Genomic DNA, 20716 nt, shown 5'->3' on the forward strand with positions numbered 1-20716 from the left:
GTCAACATTTATTCTCTTCCCTTAATGTCTTAAACAAAATGTCTTTCACTTCCTGCTACTACTCCTAAGTATCGCTCTTGTGGCACCTCCTATCTCCTTTTCCTTGTTAATCCATGTCTAGGGGTGTTTTGTCCTCTAATCCATTTCAAAGGTGTGTCAACTCCATTTCAACCTTTATTGAGACGGGACGTTTTTCAAGGCATTCCCTCTCATTACATGTGAGAGAGGTCTCACCTTCTCTACATTACTGGCTGTCCTGAAGAGCGGTACCGTATACACCGTATAAATGCAGGTCACCTTGTTGAATGTCTCATTCTTTCACATTCTTTCCTCTTCAGATTTGTCTCGCGTCTTTTTGTCCCCCACATGTCCACTCCTCAGTTTCTCCTTACTGATAAATTTATCAGGATGTGAGAAACGCTCAGAATTTAAGAGGTGGGGAAAGGACCTTACACTCTCAATGTTTCCCATTACCCAACACACAGTGCATAGATAACTTGTACAAAACACTTTATCTTACAAAGATTACTAGGACTTGGTTTATGGTCTTGCCACAAAATGTCAATGTAACCTAAAGTTTGGCGCTTAAGAAGAACAAATGTAAGAAATTACTGGTACACGTTAGGACAAACATTGGATATCATTTTCATGTTCAGTTCAATACATCTAACGTGGAGAGGCTCACTGTACGTTAGGCACATGCCAGCTGATTTTCACAAACCAACAATTGATGAAAAATGCACAAAAAGACATATTTCAATTACTCATGTGTGTGCCATATGAATTCATCTCACCTCACGCAGAGATGTTGTTTCCCGAATAAAAAACATGTTGATTATCCCAAGATATTTGGTAATTTTGGCCCCAGGTATAAGAGAAAGTGGTGTCATCTTAACAACAGGGACGGTGGCATTTGTGCAAGAACCAGTTGAGCGATGGCGTGAGTGTCCTTCCGCCAGTGGACTTGCTTTGTCAAGTGAAGTGACTAAAACAGGCAGGTGGAAAGAAAAGAGAAAAAGAAAGTAACTATTGGCTGCACTTCTACAGCTCATTCACATGAACACAATGACAGACCTGCATTATCAACAACGGCCCGGTGAAAACATATGGATAAAAGATCTGAGAAGCACAGCCATGTGACAACAAGCACAAGACTGTCATAAAAAATAAAATCATGCAAAGCATGCACGCATACCCAAAAAAAATGAAAAAAAGCTGAAATTAAATTTGGTTTTAAAGTAGTGACGTACCTGCAAAGAAAATATGGAGGCGTGTGGCAGCACATACACCAGTTGACAATCAATAAGAGAAATTAAAAATCAGGATGCAAAATTTGTCAAATAATTGTTTTGCTGTAGAAATCGAGTATTAATTGAAGAGTGTGAAAGTTGAACAGTTTGAAGTCTTAAATTATCTGTCTTCCTACGTAACGGGAAAGAAGGTTTCTCACAGTCATAGGGACGTTGATGAAACTCTCCTTTATACATTCATCATGGTCCCAGTGCATAAAAACCTTTTTATAGCCGTTATCGAAAACACAATATCTGTTTTGGGTAAGTCCTTTCCATTTCTAAAGCCATGTGGATGGATGATGTTACATATATGGACTCCATGTCCAGACATATGTGAGATAAGTTTCATTATGTGCTGACTTGGAAACATCCTATGTAGAAGTGTTAGACGTGCACTTTTTAAATTCACCCCTAGAAATATCTATAAATCTCAAATAGAAAGGACCTGCAGCTTTCACACTCTGCTATTGGTTGCGTATTCAATTAGCAATGCCATTGCTGGGTTGGAATGTCCACCCATCACCTCGGGGGAATCAGAGGCCTCATATTATGATCATAATGGGGTAGAAACAACATCCGCCTACTTGTCTTAACTGATCCGCGCCTTATGGTCTGAGCTTTCAGTTTAATGTGCTCTATCCAGCTGTTGCATCTGTCTGCAAAGGAACTGTAATCAACTGAAGTCGCTGGAAACATACAGACAGAAAGGAAAAAAAACAGAAAGAAAAAAATATATATATATGGGTGACGTCTCTTGCGCATTGGAAAGCTCCCTGTGATGAAGCAAGTATCTGTATCTGAGGAAAAGAATGGCCCAGTTGCAAATCAGAATGAAGCATGCGACAAACAGAATGAACTTACCTCTCTGAGCAGCTGCAGCCGCCACGGCTATAGCAGTATGGGGGCTTGTTCTCTCAAGCAGCTCTGTAAAGGCAAAAAGGGTGATATTATTATGAAAGCATCAATAAGGGGACTTTATACAAAACAGACGTTTCTCCAGAAAAGGTTACTTCCCTGTAACAGTAATTTTGCATGATGTGTATCCTCCCCAGATTAGCATTCTTTATAGTTCTTTCCAGCAGTGAATCTACACCAAGGCTCTGTTCTGTCCCTTCATGAGGGCAACAAAAACATGCTTAAACGAGGTGTTCCAATAACAATTTTCTCTAACACTACAAATTAGCGGGGGGTATTGGAGCTGCAGAATTACTGTTGAATAACTTTAAATTCTCGAGAACACAATTGTACTGGGATTTACATGATTCAGAACAGATTATCAAGCACCACCCTTTGTTTTTCTCAATATCCTGAGAGATATTTGACAACCTAAGAATCAAACCATCACCAGAATAAAGACAGCTATGTCTGCAATATGTATGAAGAGAGCTGCAAAAGGCAGCCATGGTAATCTTTGCCAGAAGAATAGGTACCAATGCCCTTATGTCTCAACGGATTTTCCCAAACATACAAAATGGGTACACCCCCTTGATACATGAGTACTGCTGTCTGACCCAGTAAAGCATGAATAGTCCTCTGATAGTAGACATTCCTACGTGTTATAGCTTGACCTTTTGTAGTGGACAATAAGTCACAAATGTTTGTCTACATGCTTGAGGCATCTCTTCATTTCAAATGATAACAAACCCCAATGTTAATCAGTATAATACACAGAGATTGATTGGCATGCAATTCAGTCTGAGGGAAAATAGACAAACTGATAGTATCATATAAACATAGAAAATTACTTCCAAGGAAAGGTACAGGTGGCTAAATAGTCCCTCACGAATAATTGTTAACAATACAGCCAGAATGCATGCACTGCACTCACCATGATGGCGAACGAATGTCAATATACAATTATCAATGAAGATATTCTAACTTACATTTCCGCATGGCTTCAAATGGGATGGACTATTGTTTAAGGGTAAGATGTACGAATGGTTTCTGCAAACGGAAAGCCTGTTATATCCCAAAAAGAGACAGGCTCTGTGATTGCAAAAGCAGTTCCTATCTACTAAAGGGACACTGCAAATTGATGACAGCTCTACTGCTCACATTGCTAATATTGTAGTTATTTGCAAATTGCAAACAAAATGGGGCAATAAAGACGTGCCATCATTTTACTTGCAACACACAAGGAAAATTACATCCCACTGGAAAGCCGCGGCGGGGCCTAGCTACCTTAGGTGGAAGTCTGCTTTACTTGTGTGGGCAAACAGCGAGAGTTCAGTGCGTTTGCAGCAGGCCTACAAGTCCCATAATGACAGGGCATTGGAGGTGGCGCGAGCTTGGGAGGTCCTTGTGATAGCGCTGAAGGCGACAGATTTGGAAACTGACTCGGAGACGAGTGCGCTCACTGTAGATGAGGACCAATAGTATTGATACCTTGACGCTGAAGAGCAAGCGCGTGAGGCGACCCCCGGCTTCCATAATAGAATATTTAATAATATTGTTGGAACGATGTCACCTGTGGAACCCAAATGAAACGATTTACCACTTGATTACATTTAGCCTTAAGATCATAGTGCCGGTGGGGGGAAGTGAACTTGGGCTGGGAGGATCTGAGGATGGGGCCTGAAATGGGCTTGACACGCAAAACACTGAGACACAGTAGCCTGATATCGGGCGAATAATTTGCCACCGTATTGTTTCTTATAATAGGGGGACTCTTCGCCAAATGAGCCAGTTCCGGTAGTTGATTTATTTGATTGTAAAAACAATGTCAAATGTCTCCTTTACTTCAGGTGTCGAGCTTTATGTAGAAGTGATCGCCCAGCCTCATGCCTGTTGTTTGTGTTTGAAAATAATAAAAAGATTTAAAAAAAATAATGGGTGGGAATGCTTTTTTCTCTGTCAGATCGCATAGCTCTAATTAAGATGATTATCCTTCCGAGGTTTTTATATTTATTCTGCAATGTTCCTGTCCGCCTCACAAAACACTTCTTCAAACAACTTCGGTATCAGCTGTTGCGACTGGTATGGGGGAACAAGCAGCCCAGAATCAGTTGGCATACTCTTACACAGACATTTGACAGGTGGGTTTTCAAGCTCCGGACTTCTACGTGTATTATCTATGTAGCCAGGCACAATATGCTTACTTCTGGTTCAAACCACATGATTTTTTGCCTCATGTGGCAGTAGAAGAGGGTGATGCATACCAAGTGCCTCTAAAAGGTATTCTCACTCATGCCAAACGTCATACACCCAAACACGAGATTAACACTATCTACGTCAGGTAAGGGCGTGGCAGGAAATCGGGAGGAGAACTAATAGGCTTCCACTGTATGCACCTGCTCTGCCGATACAGGGGCACGCCACCATCTCGGTAGCGCAGGAACAAGGCCCAATGAAGACATTGCGAGAGGTGGGTATAACACTAGTGGGTGACCTCTACATGGATGGGAAATATGTGACTGATCACGACTTGGATTATGTACAGCATCCCACACCACTCTTTGACTTCACTTGCTTTCGGTTGCGTCAAGCGATAAAGGCCCATTACACTACATTCCCTAATGAACCACCAGTGTCCCAGGCATTACCGGAGGTGATAGTCGCTCCTAACCGGAAGAAGCTGATAACGAAACTATATAAAGCGATACAAGGGGACACGGCCATAGGACACGATAAGAGCTTGGCCCGCTGGAATTCGATATTGCTGCCCCCAATTACAGAGGCAGTGTGGGAACAAGTCTGCACACTGACAGGAAAGTTAATGTCCAATAACAATCTCTGCATCATACACGTTAAATTCATACATCAGGTCTATTACTCCCCCCTAAAATTGTACAAGCTAGGACTATGCAATTCGGCCTGCTGTAGGAGATGTGGCTGGGATGAGGCTGACTATCTGCACCTGGCATGGCGGTGCGGGCGGTATTCAGATACTGGGAGCAACTCACTGCGCTGATACACAAGATGACGGGCCAGGCACTGCCATGTACGCCCTTAGAATGCTTACTAAACTACACCCCTCAATGCAAATCGTTAGTGGGTCGTTTTGTGCGAGTGGCTCGTTACTAACCAAAAGGCGTATATTGTTTACGTGGGATAGTAGACTGAAACCAAATGTAAATTTGTGGCTTAAAGATATGGGCTACTGCCAGGAACAATTGGAACTGTATGCAGAAGAACTGCCGTCGTCATCCAGACCCAAAGACATCTGGGCTCCCTTCAGGGAGTACTTATGGGCTCAAACAGAGCAAGCCTCGGAATGACAACCTGTCGTGTTAATGACCTCGCCATACTGTATAAACTTCGGACTTGCTCACTATGCTATTACCTCAGAAGACTGGATTAATTTGTGTGGTGCTGTAACCAATCACTGATTTTTTTTTTAAAGTTTTTTTTCCTGCATTGTGAACACAACATTACAGCGTTTGTTAACAGGATGGTTCGTCATACATTGTATGCTGTGCGCATATAAATGAATCATCTATGACATTGAATTTTTCTTTTCAAACAACTTATCACCCATGTTTCTTAATCCCCCCTCCCACTACTCCCCTCGCACTTCTAATCAGATCATCCGCTTATTACTCATGGAATGGGTCAATTCTATACATTTCAGTGATATCTTATGTTCCTCCTGCTTACAACGCCTCGTTCGCCAGTGTTAATAACTTTCGTAGTTAACAATTACTGCACCCTACATTGTGCAACCACTTCAATCAAATGGGGGGGGGGGGTTGGAGAAGAGGGGGGGGAGATTGGGGAAGGGGAGGGGGAGTAAGGGGGGGAGGGGGGAAGAAGAAGGGGGGCAGGGGGGCCATGGGCCCACGATTCGCATTCGTTATTCGTTATTCACCATAGCCAACCCACCAACCACCATTGCCTATTCCGCTGCAGCAATGTCATATGTTTCAAATCCTATGAGTATAGCCTGCCATTCCAGTGAGATGTGCGTTTTACGGAGACCTCTACGCTCCTCCCTTTGCAGTTCGGCTCCTTCTGCTTTCCCCCATCGTATCACCTCCCCATACCAGTCAACGGGTTTAGGGGGTCTAGCGGATTTCCATCTCATCGTTATCGTTCTTTTAGCCAGAAGTAGGGCCATATCTATAAAACGTGTGGTGGTGCTTTTCTTCCTTTCAGTGGGGCCTAGTCCTAGGATACAATAAACCAGAGAGGAGTAAGGTCTTGCGGGAGCTATCGCTGTCAGCGCCTCATGAATTGTTCCCCAGTAATGACCTAACCGAGGGCAGTCCCACAGCATGTGCAGAAGGCCAGCGTCCTCATCCATACAGCGAGGGCACGTGTCCGCCACGCTAGGGAACATAATGTGCAGTCAGTGGGGGGTAAGGTAAGCTCTGTGCAGAATCATTAATTGGATACATTTAAATTTAGGGTTGCGCGACACCTTTTTAGGGAATCTCAGTATCTTTTCCCATTCCTTATCCCTGAGCGCTGGCCCTATATCTTGTTCCCAACGCTCCTGAGTGGATTGTAGGGAGGTCGCCCTGCTAGTTCGTATGCCATACGTTAACCATTTTGTTAAGTGGCTACCGGTTCCCATTAAATATTGCATGGTGAGTAGTGGGTTCGTAGATGGTTCTGTTCCGTCCACCGACCAAGTCGTTGTAATGTAATGTGTCACTCGCGCATGCATTAAAAACAAGGTTCTAGGGGTCTGGTGCGTTTGTGCGAAGTCCTCGTGTGTCATAATGTTGCCGCCCGCAAAGAAGTCGCCTATTTGCGTAACGCCAGAATCGTGCCACGGTTGGAGTGCACGCTCTGTCAGTGTACCTGTCCCTAGGGGGAGTCCTAGTAAGAGTATTGTGGGCGCATAAGGGGTCGTCAGCCCCGTATATTTAACAGCTCTCTTCCAGCATCTGATAGCAAGTTGTAGGAGGTGTGGCGTTGATCTGGGTACCGTGGTGTTTGGAAGCAGTAGGCGGTGTACGCTGCCGCAATCCCTATCTGCCATGGTCATGTCTATCTCATGGAGATTGTGGCCCGCCAGCCAGTAGGCCAGCCATTGGAGTTGGCAGGCGTAGCTATATGCAGCCATGTCTGGGACCCTCATGCCGCCCTGAGGGGTAGGTAATTTTAACTTAGCAAGGCTTACACGTCTTCTACCCGGCCCCCATATTAGTTCCGTCAGTAGTGTGTTTAGCAATTTAAAGGTGTTCATCGGGATGAGGAGCGGGAGGTTTGTAAAGAAATATACCAGGCGGGGTAGGACCTCCATCTTGGAGATTGCCACCCTTCCCAGTATTGACAACGGCAGAGTAGTTCAAAATTTTATTTGCGATTTAAGGGCTGTAAGTGCTTTTCCTAGGTTACCGTCTAGTAGGTCTTGCGTGTCACGGTAAATTTGGATCCCCAAATATTTAAATGTTGACGGCGCCATCTGGAACCCATGTGGGGGAAATTGTAATTGGGTAGTACGTGCAGCGTCTCCAAAGCAGTAGCCATATGATTTAGATTCATTTATGGCGAGTCCCGAGATTGTCCGGAAAGTTTCAAATATTTCAGGGATAGGAGTAAGGCAGTCTGACATGTCCCTAATATATAATATTATATCATCGGCGTAGGCCGAGACTATGTGTGGCACGAGGTTGCGCAAAACTCCCCGTGGCGTGGCTAGGACTCGGAGTTTGTGTAGTAAAGGCTCCATGGCCAGTATAACGAGCAGGGGCGACAATTGGCAGCCCTGCCGCGTGCCTCTAGCTATCATGAACTGTCCCGATATGCATTCGGATGCAGATATAGTAGATTCACCCATGTCAGATATTCAGGCGGTATGCCGAACCGTGCCAAAGCCGCAAACATATAGTCCCATCTTAAGGAATCAAATGCCTGCTTTAAGTCCAGGGAGATGCAGCCCTCCGTCCCACCCCTGGCATCTTCGTGCAGCATTATCTGGCTCAGCCTCCGGAGGCTGAGCGCTGTGCTCCGTTCGGGCACGAAGCCACATTGGTCTGCATGTATGAGCGCTGGGATATATTGATTCAGTCTTGTCGCTAAGATCTTGCTAAGTATTTTGTAGTCCGTATTTAAAAGTGACAGCGGCCTGTAATTCGCCGTCTGCAGTCCGTCTCAACCAGGTTTTAGAAGGGAGACTATCAGTGCCTGAAGGGTCGTGGGCGGTAGGGCACCAGACTCCATCGACTCCCGGTATAGTAGATGCAGCTGCGGAGCTAGTAAATCAATATACACCACATAGAATTCAGCTGGCAAGCCGTCAGTGCCAGGGGTTTTATTCCGTGGCAAAGCTTTAATTGCCTGTCTGATTTCCGCAGTCGTGATAGGGCGCGCTAGATCGTCCCGTTGCTCAGGTGTGAGCTGTGGGATGGGCAGGTCCTCCATAAAGGACTCAAAGGTCATGTCTGTCATCGGCGGGTGCGGTTCATAGAGGTGCGTGTAGTAGTCCTTAAAGCTGGTATTTATGCCTATTTGTGTCCCTACCGTTTCTCCATGTTGATCCTGAACTTCTATTATAGGGGTGCCTGTAGGTGTATTACTCGCCATTCGCGCTAGTAATGGCCCCGATCTGTCAGCCTGAGTGTGTTGTCTAGCCGTGTATTCCCTGTAGTCAATGACCCGTAGCTCCTCAAGTAGCTCTGCGTACTGTATATGTGCTTCCTGGAGTTGTGTAAGTCGGTCGTTTGTGCCCGCTGCCTCGCTTTCCAGGATCCCCAGACTACCCTCCACATCCGTAAGTTTCTTCACCACAGTCTGTTTGATGCCTACTTTTGTGCCCATTGCCGCCCCCCGCATGGTCGTCTTGAAGGCGTCCCATTCTATTTGTCTGGAACTAGCTGTACCGGCGTTCTCGCGAAAGAACGCGACTATGGCTTCCGATATTGTTAACCTGAAGACAGGGTCCTCAAGTACTCCCAGCTGCAACCGCCAAGTTGGAATCGGGGTTGGGACCCTCCCCCATTGCAATGTTAGTTCCACTGGGTTATGGTCAGATAGTGTCTTTCCCATATGGAGAGCAGAGGTAATGGACCCTAGTAATGTGTTAGAGCAAAAAAAAAAACGATTTATTCTGGTATGCAATTTGTGTGGTGGAGAATAAAAGGTATACTCCCTATGTTCTGTGTGTTTGATTCTCCACGCGTCTTATGTCCCAACACTCTGCCCAGTGTACTAGTGCCTCTGCTTGTTTTTTGCTATCGGCTGAGTGTAGTGGGGGTGGGACCTATCCAGGGAGATATCCAAGACCGCATTGTAGTCCCCTCCTATGATACAACCCCACTCAAACCAGTCTGACAGTACTCCACTAAGGGTGTTGAGGAACTTCGATTGGTCCGTATTGGGAGCATAGATGCATCCCAGTACTATCGGGGTACCATCTAATATCCCACGGACAAATACATATCTTCCCTCTTTGTCCACCCGCTGTTCTAATGATTTAAAAGTGACGGAATTTCTTATCCATATAGCCGCCCCCCTGAGGAAGGCTGAGTAGGCGGTGGCAAATAATTGACCCTTCCATTTTTGATGCAATTTGGAGCCTTCCGCCCCGCTTAAATGGGTTTCCTACAGATAGGCTATAGTGACCTTCCTTCTATTCAATTGTGCCCGGATTCTGTGCCTTTTGTGCACCGATCCCATCCCGCGCACATTCCAGGTGCAGAGTGTATACTTGTCAGGCGTTGTCATAGTGAGGAGGATATACAGCAAATATTATACCCAGTGCAATTAGTGTGTGACACATAATGAGTTTTGATCTGAGTGCTTTAACTCTTCTAAACTTCCCAACCTTAAGGTCCTCCCTCGGAACCAGCGGAGGACCAAACATCTGTTACCCGACGTGGGCAGAACAATTAAGCGCAACTGTGCCTTCGCCTAGGGGGGGGTGGGTCCGGTTGTGCTCACCTGAGAAATGTTCACTTAGAGTTCCTGGGGCTCACCCTGTTATAACAAGGAACCCCCATCCACTTGTACCCACCTCCGTTTTAGTGAAATACACAATTACATACGTTACCGATTAGTATCTTCAACACTGGCATTAAAAATTCATTCGCCATTTGCGCAGTGATGCGCGGGAACAGTTGCAAGCTAATGTCCGAGTCCGAAACTTCCGTGTGTGTGCCAGACTCATGATCCGTGCCTGGCTGTTCCTGGGCATCGTGGGCTGCCAAGGCCGTTGTTGTAAGAGGCGCGGCTCTCACACTTGTCTCCGCCGTAGTCGGCATCTGAGTTGGGTCCGTGATAGTTGTGTCTAGAGCGTGTCCCTCCTGGCTTGTGTGCAGTTCCATCCGTACAGAGGGGCGATCTCCTTGTGACTCTGCCAGGGGATCCTGGGAGGCATTCGGCGTGAGTGTTATCTCCATCCATTCTGACGCTTCCTCCGGGGAGTCGAAGAAATACGTTTTGTGTCCATGCATAATTTTTAGGCGCGCCGGGAAGAGGAGAGCATACTTTATGTTGCGATCTCGTAGTGCTCGTTTCACTCTCATAAAGGTCGATCTGGTTTTCTGGACTGCTGGGGTGAAATCCGGGTATAGCGATACTGTCCTATTTTCATATTTTACCGGGGCATTTTCTCTAGCAGCCTTGATGATCGTATCCCTATCCTTGTAATGGAGTAGGTGCGCAATCAAGGGACGCGGGGGCGCCCCTGGTCTGGGCGGGCGCGGAGGCACTTTGTGCGCTCGTTCCACACTGTAGAGTGGGGTAAGGTCCGTTGGTGCAACCACGTTTTTGAGCCAGTCTTAAACAAACTGGGTGGGGTTGGTCCCCTCGCTGCGTTCCGGAATGCCCAGGATGTGGACATTATTGCGGCGTGAGCGCCCTTCCGCATCGTCCGCTATGTCCCTTAATCACTTAAGTTGGCTCTCCAGATTCTCCAGCCGTGTGGAATGTTCTGTCTGCTGTGGTATCAAATAATCAAGCACCAATTTGTGCTCGGTTACTTTCTCTGCCAGTTTGTTATGGTCCGCCTTCAGTAGGGACAGGCCTGTGGACATTGTGTCCATGCGTGCTTCCAGCGCCTCTCTTGAGGCTCTGATTTCGGAAAGTATTAAGTCCAGTTTGGCCTCTTGGGAGCCCACCCCTGTTGGTGGTATGATGTCATTAGTAGATGAGGCTAAGGGATCCTCCGATCCGGAATACTGCATTGTAGTGCCTACCACGGGGTCCGGCTGCTTTTTACTGTAGCGTCCCATGGTAATTCTTCGCGACTGTTGTCGGGCTGTGCCCGTATGCAATTGGTTGGTCCCCTCTATTGTTGGTGGCGCACCTCGCTCCTGCTTTGCCAGGGCTTTGGGGGGTGTTCGCTACAGGCCCAAAGGAGTGTTCGCGATGTGCGACAGCCGCCTCCCAGGCCGCAGGCACCAGCACGCACCCCTCGTCGTTTCCACCACCTCTCGATTGATGCCCAGGTGCGGTCCGCCGCAATCGCTCTATCTGCGCATTCCACTTTACAGGGGATGGGGCTGGCGTGCTTTTCCTGCGTGCTGCCAAGATCACTCTGACCCCCTTGTGCGTTGTACCCCCCCGTACGCTTGTGGTGCTGGTAGGACGTGCTCTTTTGCTGTGTTTGTGCTCCCTCCGTAGTCGCGTTCAGTGGGGTGTCTCGCCAGTTCACCTGGGATGGTGTCTCCTGCACCCCAGGCCCAGCCTCCTCCTTCTGCTAGCGCGCCGCCATTTTGTGCCCCGCAGTGCTGGCGTCTACTGCCATGGTGGTCCCGCCTGTCACGTCTCGCCTAGGGGCGAGGATGGGCTCCTTCTCTGCGCGCGTTAGGTAAGCTACTGGGCCAGCGCTGGCCCGCACTCCACCGCCTGTATTTAGCGCTCCATGCAGGTCTCCATGGCAATACCGGCTCCACCGCTGTTTAGTGTGTTGCAGGCTCACCTCCCGGGGTATTACGAGGCGCCAGACCCTCCAGCAGGAGCGGTTGCTCCTCTCGTGTCCCCGCTGTTGTGTGGTACGCCTGTAGAGGGGCCGGGGGGGGGTGTCACTTACTCCGCAGTTGTAGGTGTCGTGGGCCTCAGGCCGCGGACACCAGGGATCAGTTCTCGCGGCCTCCCCTCGCACAAGCAGGTTACTCGGACCCCGCCTTCACTGTGGGCCGTGGTTTCTTTCCAGCTGCAGGCCTCGCCAGGATCCATCCGCGACACCTCTGCTCAGGACCCCCCGACAGGCCGTGTTGTCAGCTACACACCGTCTGTTTGCTGGCATGAAGCTCCGATTTGGAGGTGGGGACTCCGTGGACCCGAGGATTGCAGGATTTTGAGCTTCAGGGTGGTGGACGGAGCAATCTCAGCTCACATCCGCCATGTTCGGCCAGTAGCCACGCCCCCCGTAACCAATCACTGACTATCTGTGGTTTTTATGCGGCTAAAGTTTATGTTGTACAAACTAGTTATGTTATCTACTTAAAGCGATGTCATTGCTCTTTACTGATGTACTGTGAATATATTATGCTCTCTATGAGCGATGCATCAATAAATAAAGTTTATAAAGAAAAAAAAAAAGGATAAGCCTAAAATAAGCAATTTCATAATTGTTCCTTGTTGGAATTGGCCCTCTCTGCAGGCTCACACATAAATATTTTGCCTTCGCCCATCCTGTGTTTGCTTATTAGTTTTTGTTGGCCTTAGGAATCTGAGCACTTTACCACTGCTAACCAGTGCTTAAGTGTTTATGCTTACTACCCAAAACACGGTAAAATTGTATTACAACTGATCAGCATATTTAATTTACTCACCATACCCCAGTAAAGTGGTATAACATACCCAGGGCTGGTAAATTAATTGCTATTTGTGAGCCTGCAGCACTCATTGTTCTACCACTTAAATAGCCCATTAAAACATGCGTCAGGCCTGCCATTGCAGCCTGCATGCAGTTTTCAATTTAAATTCGATTTGGCAAAATAATCTTTTGCCAAGCCTAAAACTCCCTTTTTAATACATTTAGATCAACCTTATGGTAGGCTCCAAACATCCGATAGGGAAGATTGCACTGTACTTAAAATGTTGGATATGTACTTTTTAAGTTTTACATGTCCTGGTAGTGGAACAACTCACAAGTTCACTTTTCACTACTGTGAGACCTATCCCTCCCATAGGATAACCTTGGGCTACCTTATTACATTCAATAAGTTATACTTTTTGTTGGGGATTAGGTGGAAATTGCATGTCTGGTGTGTTAGGAATTGTAATTTAAAATCCTCTTTAATGCCAAAGTAGGATTTTGAGTCACAATTCTGATAATTGCAGTTTTAGGAAGTTGCCACTTTCTTGCCCTAGGTATTTGGTGCCTGCAGCCTGTTTCCTGGGTCTCACGACTAGGTGTAGTTGGCCTTTGTGTATTCTTCCCAGACAATAACACAATAGAAGGGATGTGTGTTGGCAGGGTGGGCCATCCACGGCAGGTTGTGGGTGGGGGCAGGGCTGTGCACAGCCTTACTTGTACTACAGTAACACTGCCTCAGCTCGCACACAAAGAACTTCACACTAGGAGGAGGAGCTTGGCGGGCATCCGTGATGGCCGCGTGAGCACAGCGCTCTCCGGACCCCCGCCACTCCCGGCATGATCTCCTGAACATATCCTGATTCTTCACGAGGATTTATGTAGAGGACGCTGGGCTGATCTTCCGGGAATTTTTGGAATTTGATTTGGACCCGGGGCGCCGAAGATACGGCGATTCGAACTTTCGGGGTCCGCCCTCGTGGTGCGCCCGGGACTGGGTGAGGCTCTCTGGCCGTCTCGGAGTTGAACAACAGCGGCAGGGGGATTTGACTTGTGGGTCCCCCTCTTAAGTTTCGGTTTCGATTCGGCCTCAGACTGTGTCATCTGGCAGGGGAGTCTGGCCTGGGCTGGGTCCGGCGCACGAGACGGCTGTCGGGCCTTTGGCTGGCTTATTCTCCTGTCAGGCTGGTCCTCTCCTAGTGATACCCTTGCAGCTGCCTTTTGGTCCCGACGCCCTGCTTTCCTGTGGCCATTTCCATCGGGTCGAGTAAGTCTCCTGGTGACGCGGTTTCCGACATGGCGGGCAGAGGGGACCGAGAGACACGAAAGACCAAGACGCCCCTGCGTGGGGGCCCGGTCCAGTCTAACGTTATGGACCGCTACACCCTTGAGAAGGGGTCCCCCGGAGCCGCCCTGCCTGGCCCAAGTGCGGTTGACCACAGTGTGGACGCGTCAACGGAACCGTCCTTGCAGGACATCATGGGCGCCATTTCTGGCATGAAGGAAACGATAGGCCAACAGTATGAAGCTTTGGCCCACAAAATCGACACCGTGGCCATTGATGTGACCTTGATTCGGGCCGACCTATCTAAAACCAATGAGAAGGTGAAGTCATTGGATCTCAAGTCATCCAGCCTCACGGCAGACGTCTCGGAGATACAGACGGAGATTGGCAACCTCCGTAGGGTGAACGATTTCATGACCCGGCGCTTGGAGGACTTTGAGAACAGGGCACGTCGCTGTAATGTGCGTGTAGTTGGCGTTCCGGAGAATCCAGAACCGCACTCTGTTGATCTCCTGGTCGAGGACCTGATCCAGAACTACCTCTCTCCGTCTGGGCTGAGTAAATTCTTCGCAGTGGAACGTGCACATCGTGTTCCGGGAGGCCAGGGTAAGCCAGGCGCCCCGCCGAGGCCTATTGTTGCGAAACTCTTCCACTATAGGGATCGGGACGCTATCCTGCAGGCATCACGTGTGAAGGGCCCGGTGGCCTTTGAGAATGCCACGGTGAACTTTTATCCGGACTTTTCTCAACAGGTGCAGAAACAGCGTATGGGCTTCCGTGGAGTTAAGAAGTGTCTCCGGGACATGGGATTGCGCTACGCTATGCTTTTTCCGACCAGGCTGCGAGTTGAGTACAATGACCGAACCCTTTTCTTTGATCGGCCTGATTCTGTGAATGATTGGCTGGACTCTCTGCCGGACCGACCTCCTGCGGCTGAGTCCGCCGCCCACCCGGGTGGTGCTGAGGGTGGTGTAGAGAGCTGAACTGTTGGTCTATGCCCGGGTCCTCGTGTAAAGTTACTTCTTCTGGGATTCTATGCCTAAGTGCCTCTACTGTCTATGCTTTTTCCTTGTTATTTGTCGTGTGGGGGTGGCGGGTGGGCCAGAGCCTTTCCTCCTCCGGGGTCTTTTTGTAGAATGGGGGTTCTTGGGCGACAGGCACACTGCATGTTGGGGTGGCTTTTTAGCTTCTTGCAGGGGTGCAGGGTGGGGGGTGTTTCCTTTATTGTTGGGGGGTGGGTGGATGGGAAGTTTGATGTTTGTGTGTTGTGTTCTCAAGGCGATTCTATCTTGCTAAAGATGTTTTTGATGTCATGCTCATTGGAGGGGGGTTGCGGCGTTGCTGTGTGGGATGGGGGGTAGCGGGTTGAGGTTTATTTCGTGGAATGTTAATGGTCTGGGGGATCGTATTAAGCGGGGTGTGGTGTTGCGATGTCTACGACGTTTGTCTCCAGATATTGTTTTTCTACAGGAAACTCATTTGGTGGGCAATACCTGTCGTGCAATGAATAGGTGGGGCTATCGCCTCGCCGCGCATTCGGGGTTTACCACGGGTTCCAGGGGGGTGGGTATCCTTGTTCGGGCTTCCCTCCCCCTAGCTATTGATGATGTGATCCTTGATGATCGGGGGCGTTATGCCGTCCTCGTGTGTCGCTATGAGGGTCGGACCCTTTCCTTGTTTGCCGTTTATGTGCCCCCCGGTCTACAGACCTCTACCTTTTCTGATTTGGGCCGTGTGTTGTTGAACCTCCCTGATAGTATTCTCTTCATAGCAGGTGACTTTAATTCGGTGTTTTCCGGTCTACATGATCGTCACCCCCCTAGGGACACCCCTTTGGCCCAACAGTGGCTGGGTGGGTTTCTGGATGCGTTCGGCTTGGTGGATTGCTGGAGGCTTATGCATCCTACTCAGCTTCAATACACTTTCCACTCTGGGGCCCATGGGAGTCTGTCTAGACTGGATTATTTCCTGATGCCTGCGGCGCAGTCGCCGGCGGTCCGTGAGATTAGACACCTCCCCCGGGGCATCTCTGATCATTCTCCGCTCTGGCTTTGTTTTGAGGTGGGAGTGGAGGCGGCGGGCCGGGTGGCTCCTATCAACCCTTGGTACCTCACCTCCCCCGAGACCCGCAATCTCTTGATTAAGTCTTTGGACAATTATTTTTTGGACAACGAGGGTTCCGTCTCCTCTGCGGTATCCCTGTGGGAGGCTTTTAAGACGGTGATTCGCGGGCAGGCCCTTTCCCTTATTACTGAATCCAAAAAGGCGAGGAATCGGGAGGTGGTGGACCTTGAGAGGGAGATTGCTGAGATAGAGGCTGACCTAGAATTGGATGTTACATCTGATAAACTCCACGCCCTGGGTCTGAAACAATTTGCTTATAAGTCTTTGGTCACAGATGCGGCTAAATTGATGTTTCGGGAGCAACAGGGTCGTTTGTATGATGTGGGGGACAAAGCGGGTAAATTACTGGCATGGTTGGATAAGAAGGAGAGGGCGAATCGTGTGGTGCCTGTGATTCAAACTTCGAACGGTGTGAGAGTGACGGACCCGGTTGGAATAGTTGAATGTTTTGCGGATTATTTCCGTGTGGTTTATACCCCTGTGTCTGAACGGGATGTTGATGACTCTCGCCTTTTGTTGCGTGATATAGCTCTGCCCAGTGTTTCCGATTTGGACCGAGTTTCTTTGGAGTCCCCTTTTACTACGGACGAGATAGCGACGGCCATTCGCTCACTCCGTTCGGGCAAAGCTTTGGGCCCGAATGGATTGCCAATTGAATTGTACAAGCTACGTCCTGACAGGGTGGCGCCCTATCTTCGTACCATGTTTTTGGAATCCCGCGAACGGGGTATTCTCCCATATGATCAGCGTCTGGCTACGATAGTTGTTATTCCCAAAGAAGGTAAACCTCGGGACCTTTGTTCGTCCTACAGGCCCATTTCCCTGTTGAATGTTGAACCCAAGGTCCTGGCTAAGCTTCTGGCTACCCGCCTCTTGACGGTCATTAGTGGCTTGGTTCATCCGGATCAATCCGGATTTATCCCGCATCGCAACACGGCTCTTAATCTACGTCGTCTCCACGGAGCTGTTGCGAGGGCGGGGCTTCTGACGGAGCCGGCCATTTTGGCTTCGCTAGACGCCTCGATGGCCTTTGACACGGTAGAGTGGCCCTATCTTTGGGCAGCTCTTGAGAAATTTGGTTTTGGACCTGAGTTTATTGGTTGGGTGAAGTTGTTATATGCCGAACCCTTGGCACAGGTAGTGGTAAACGGTCGGGTTTCTGTCCCCTTCTGTCTTGGTAGGGGATCCCGTCAGGGGTGCCCCCTGTCTCCGTTGCTTTTCGCGCTTGCTCTGGAACCGTTGGCTGCGTGGCTTCGATGGGAACCTTCACTCAAAGGGATCCGTTGGTCACCGGATTTTGAAGACCGCGTCTCGCTTTACGCGGATGACATTCTTCTGTATCTTACTTCCCCACGTAAATCTTTAAATGTCTTATTTGACGTTCTTACTTCGTTTGGTGCTAATTCGGGTCTGGTTATTAATTGGGCTAAGTCCTGTGTGTATGTTCTCTCGGGTGTTTTGCCCCCTTTACCGGACAGGTTTCCTATCCAGGTTGTCCAATCTGGCTTCAAATATTTGGGGATCTTTATTACGCTGGACTCCTCACTCCGGTTCGAGCGTAACCTCCTCCCCCCGCTTCTTAGGCTGCGACTGGATGTGGCCCGTTGGCGTAAGCTACCTCTGTCTCCTCTGGGCAGGGCTGCCCCTTTTAAAATGATGTCTTTGCCGCGATTCCTCTACGCGCTTCAAAATTCTTATGACGACATTCCCGCTACCTATTTCCGAGAGATTGAGAGTCTTCAGAGGCAGCTGATCTGGGACGGGCGTCCACGTATTGCCCTTGCGAAACTTACCATCCCTTGGTATGACGGGGGCATGGCGCTCCCCGATATCAAGAGATATTATTGGGCTGCCCAGCTGTCTGCCATTAACCACGCAATGTATTCCACGGGTCGAGATCCGGCCTTTGAGATGGATAGACTCCAGCTGCCGGGGAGGGATTTTAATAGAGCGCTTTATTCCAGATCGGCCGGGCGCCATCTTGTGGGCCCGTCCAGGACCGCTGTCAATGTGTGGCGCGCCGCGAATGTGAGTTTGGGATGGGAGAACCGACTGACAATGGCGACTCCGCTTTATGCTTCTGAACGTTTGGGGTGTCTCTGGTCTACTAAGGGCTTTGACCGCTGGGATATGATTGGTATATGTAAGGTGGGTGACGTCTGTGTGAATGGTAGAGTGAAGTCTTTCCAGGCCCTTAAGGCAGAATATGACTTGAGTGATAGGGAGTTTTTTCGGTATTTGCAGGTCCGGCATGCCCTGGCCTCAGTTCTGACTCCTGATGTGACCCTGCCCGAGTCCTCCCCCCTTGAGGATCGCATACTGGATGGACACCTGCCTGATAGCACTATCTCCCTTATTTACAAGAAACTGATTAATAATCGCGCTGACTTATTGGTCCGACTTAGGGAGGTTTGGGTCGGTGACGGATTGGACTTGGATGACGAGGATTGGCAGTCGGCACTCTCTTCTCCGAAAGAGGTCGCCATCCCCGCCCGTCTCCGTTTGGTTCAACTTAAGATCCTCCACCGGGTGTATGTAACTGGTCCGCGTCTGGTTGTGATGGGTTTTTCCCCAGATGGCTTATGCAAGCGTGGTTGTGGGATGAGTGCTACATTTCTGCATATTCTTTGGGAGTGCCCGGTGGTAGCAGCCTACTGGATTGATGTGCTTGCGGTGATGACTGATGTGACTGGTATTACCCTGCGGCCTGAGGCCCGGCGATGCCTGTTGAGCGTGTGGGAACCCACTGACTATTCTGTGGCCCAGACCAGGTGGGCGACCTTGGGATACATGGTCGCGAAGCGGGACATTGCGCAACTCTGGGGCGTATCCCGACCGCCCGAAGTCTCGGTGTGGGAGGATAACATGGACTGGTCCATGTTCCGAGAGAAGACCGTCTATGTGGCTAGGGGCAGACCCAGGGCGTGGACGAAGATTTGGGGTCAGTGGAATGCATATCGTGGAGATATTTGTACCCCTCCCTTGGTTGACACTCCCGATGCTACCTTATCTCCCTAGGCTGACGTTCCCGAAATTTTTTCATGTTGTTTTAGGATTTTCCTGCCCTCCCCGCTGGCCCCCCCCGGCCTTGCCGAGTCCCATTGATTAGCTTTTGTCTTGCTGCTTAGTGGCTTTCCCCTCCGCCTTCTGGGCTGACTTGATTAATGTGCATTCGCCTTGTTTAGAGTTCGTTGTTTTTATGATTAATACAGAAAATTGTTCTGTCCTGTCCTATGTTTTGAGCAATAATTGGTATATGCTTTGTGCCTGGCCACGCAAGTGATCGTTTGCTTCTTATGTTGTGTGTTGCTATTAGCGGCCAGCCCGTGTGGTTGTGGGCCCATCTTTGTAATTTTTATTTGATTGCTCAATAAAAGTCTTTAACCAAAAAAAAAAAAAAAAAAAAAGAACTTCACACTACCCTATTGTGACTCCAGACAGGAAGGCAGGAAATTCCAGACACTTCTCGGAGGAAGTGGGGACTCAACCTGTTTTTTGCACTTCAAAGGAGGTACCAGGTATAAAAACAGGGCTCTCAAACTCACCTTTTGGTTTACTTATGGACCTATGGAAGGACTCTCTGAGGACTGCTCTGCAGCCTATGGCCTGCTGTGTACGTCAGAGGATTGCCCTGCAGGCTGAAGCCTGCCCTGTGCCCTAAGAGAATCACCTTCCTGCTGGGTACCTCTTTTACTGCTTGAACCCAAGATTTCAAGAGTGACTCCAAGGGCTAGTTGGCTGTCGCACTGATCAGAGGCTCAGGGATAGAAAAGGCTCCACCCTTCTTGAACCTGCATCTGGGCCCAGAATGAATGAATCCTGATCCTCCACGTGGTGCCCCTCCAGCACTGGGCCTTAGAAAGCGGTGCTGAAGGTGCTCATAACCCAAATTCAAAACTTGGGGCTTAGAAATAATATGTCAAAAAGTGCTCTGAGAGATGGGAGAGACCGTTCCTTAACTGATTGCTAGTCGGCCTGACTTAACACTAGCTCTCACTATGTTCTCCATAGCAGCAAATGCTGTACAGCGGCTCAACGCAGAAGGGATATCCAGGCTCATAGAGCCCTCGTTGGCTACAGTCTGCAGCTTTGTCCGCCTTGAGATTTTTGACTTCTGTAAAAGCACTAAGTCCGAACATAGACATTTTCACTGCAACTTCGTCCAGTGGCCCCCCAATGAACACGATAAGCAAAGTGTCTGAATTTCCAGCACATCTCAGACACTGTACATCCTCTGAAAGCCCCATCCTTTATAACTGGGCAGAAGAACTGTTCATTTTGTGCAGAATTGTATTATTCCAAGTCTAAAATTCGGGGAGAAGGTACCAGACTGAGCATAATTCCACCACTGTTATATAGTGAGAA

The 20716-nt window shown here is 48.9% G+C and overlaps 1 protein-coding gene across 8 annotated transcripts in view; it reads right to left on the reverse strand.

The window, feature by feature from the left end:
- Nucleotides 1–20716, reverse strand: part of C2CD5 (C2 calcium dependent domain containing 5) — a 1003795-nt gene that overhangs the window by 148664 nt on the left and 834415 nt on the right. For 4 of the 8 annotated variants that reach the window (XM_078674088.1, XM_078674086.1, XM_078674084.1 and 1 more), the window contains 3 exons: nucleotides 2154–2216; nucleotides 1877–1978; nucleotides 795–985 (listed from right to left, as the gene is read on the reverse strand). In XM_078674088.1, coding sequence (XP_078530214.1) covers nucleotides 795–985; nucleotides 1877–1978; nucleotides 2154–2216 — 356 coding nt within the window. The remainder of the gene's footprint in view (nucleotides 1–794; nucleotides 986–1876; nucleotides 1979–2153; nucleotides 2217–20716) is intronic. The other 4 variants (XM_078674090.1, XM_078674089.1, XM_078674087.1 and 1 more) reach the window with 1 other exon arrangement.

This window comes from Lissotriton helveticus, chromosome 1_1 (assembly GCF_964261635.1).
Source record: "Lissotriton helveticus chromosome 1_1, aLisHel1.1, whole genome shotgun sequence".
Taxonomy (NCBI): Eukaryota; Metazoa; Chordata; class Amphibia; order Caudata; family Salamandridae; genus Lissotriton; species Lissotriton helveticus.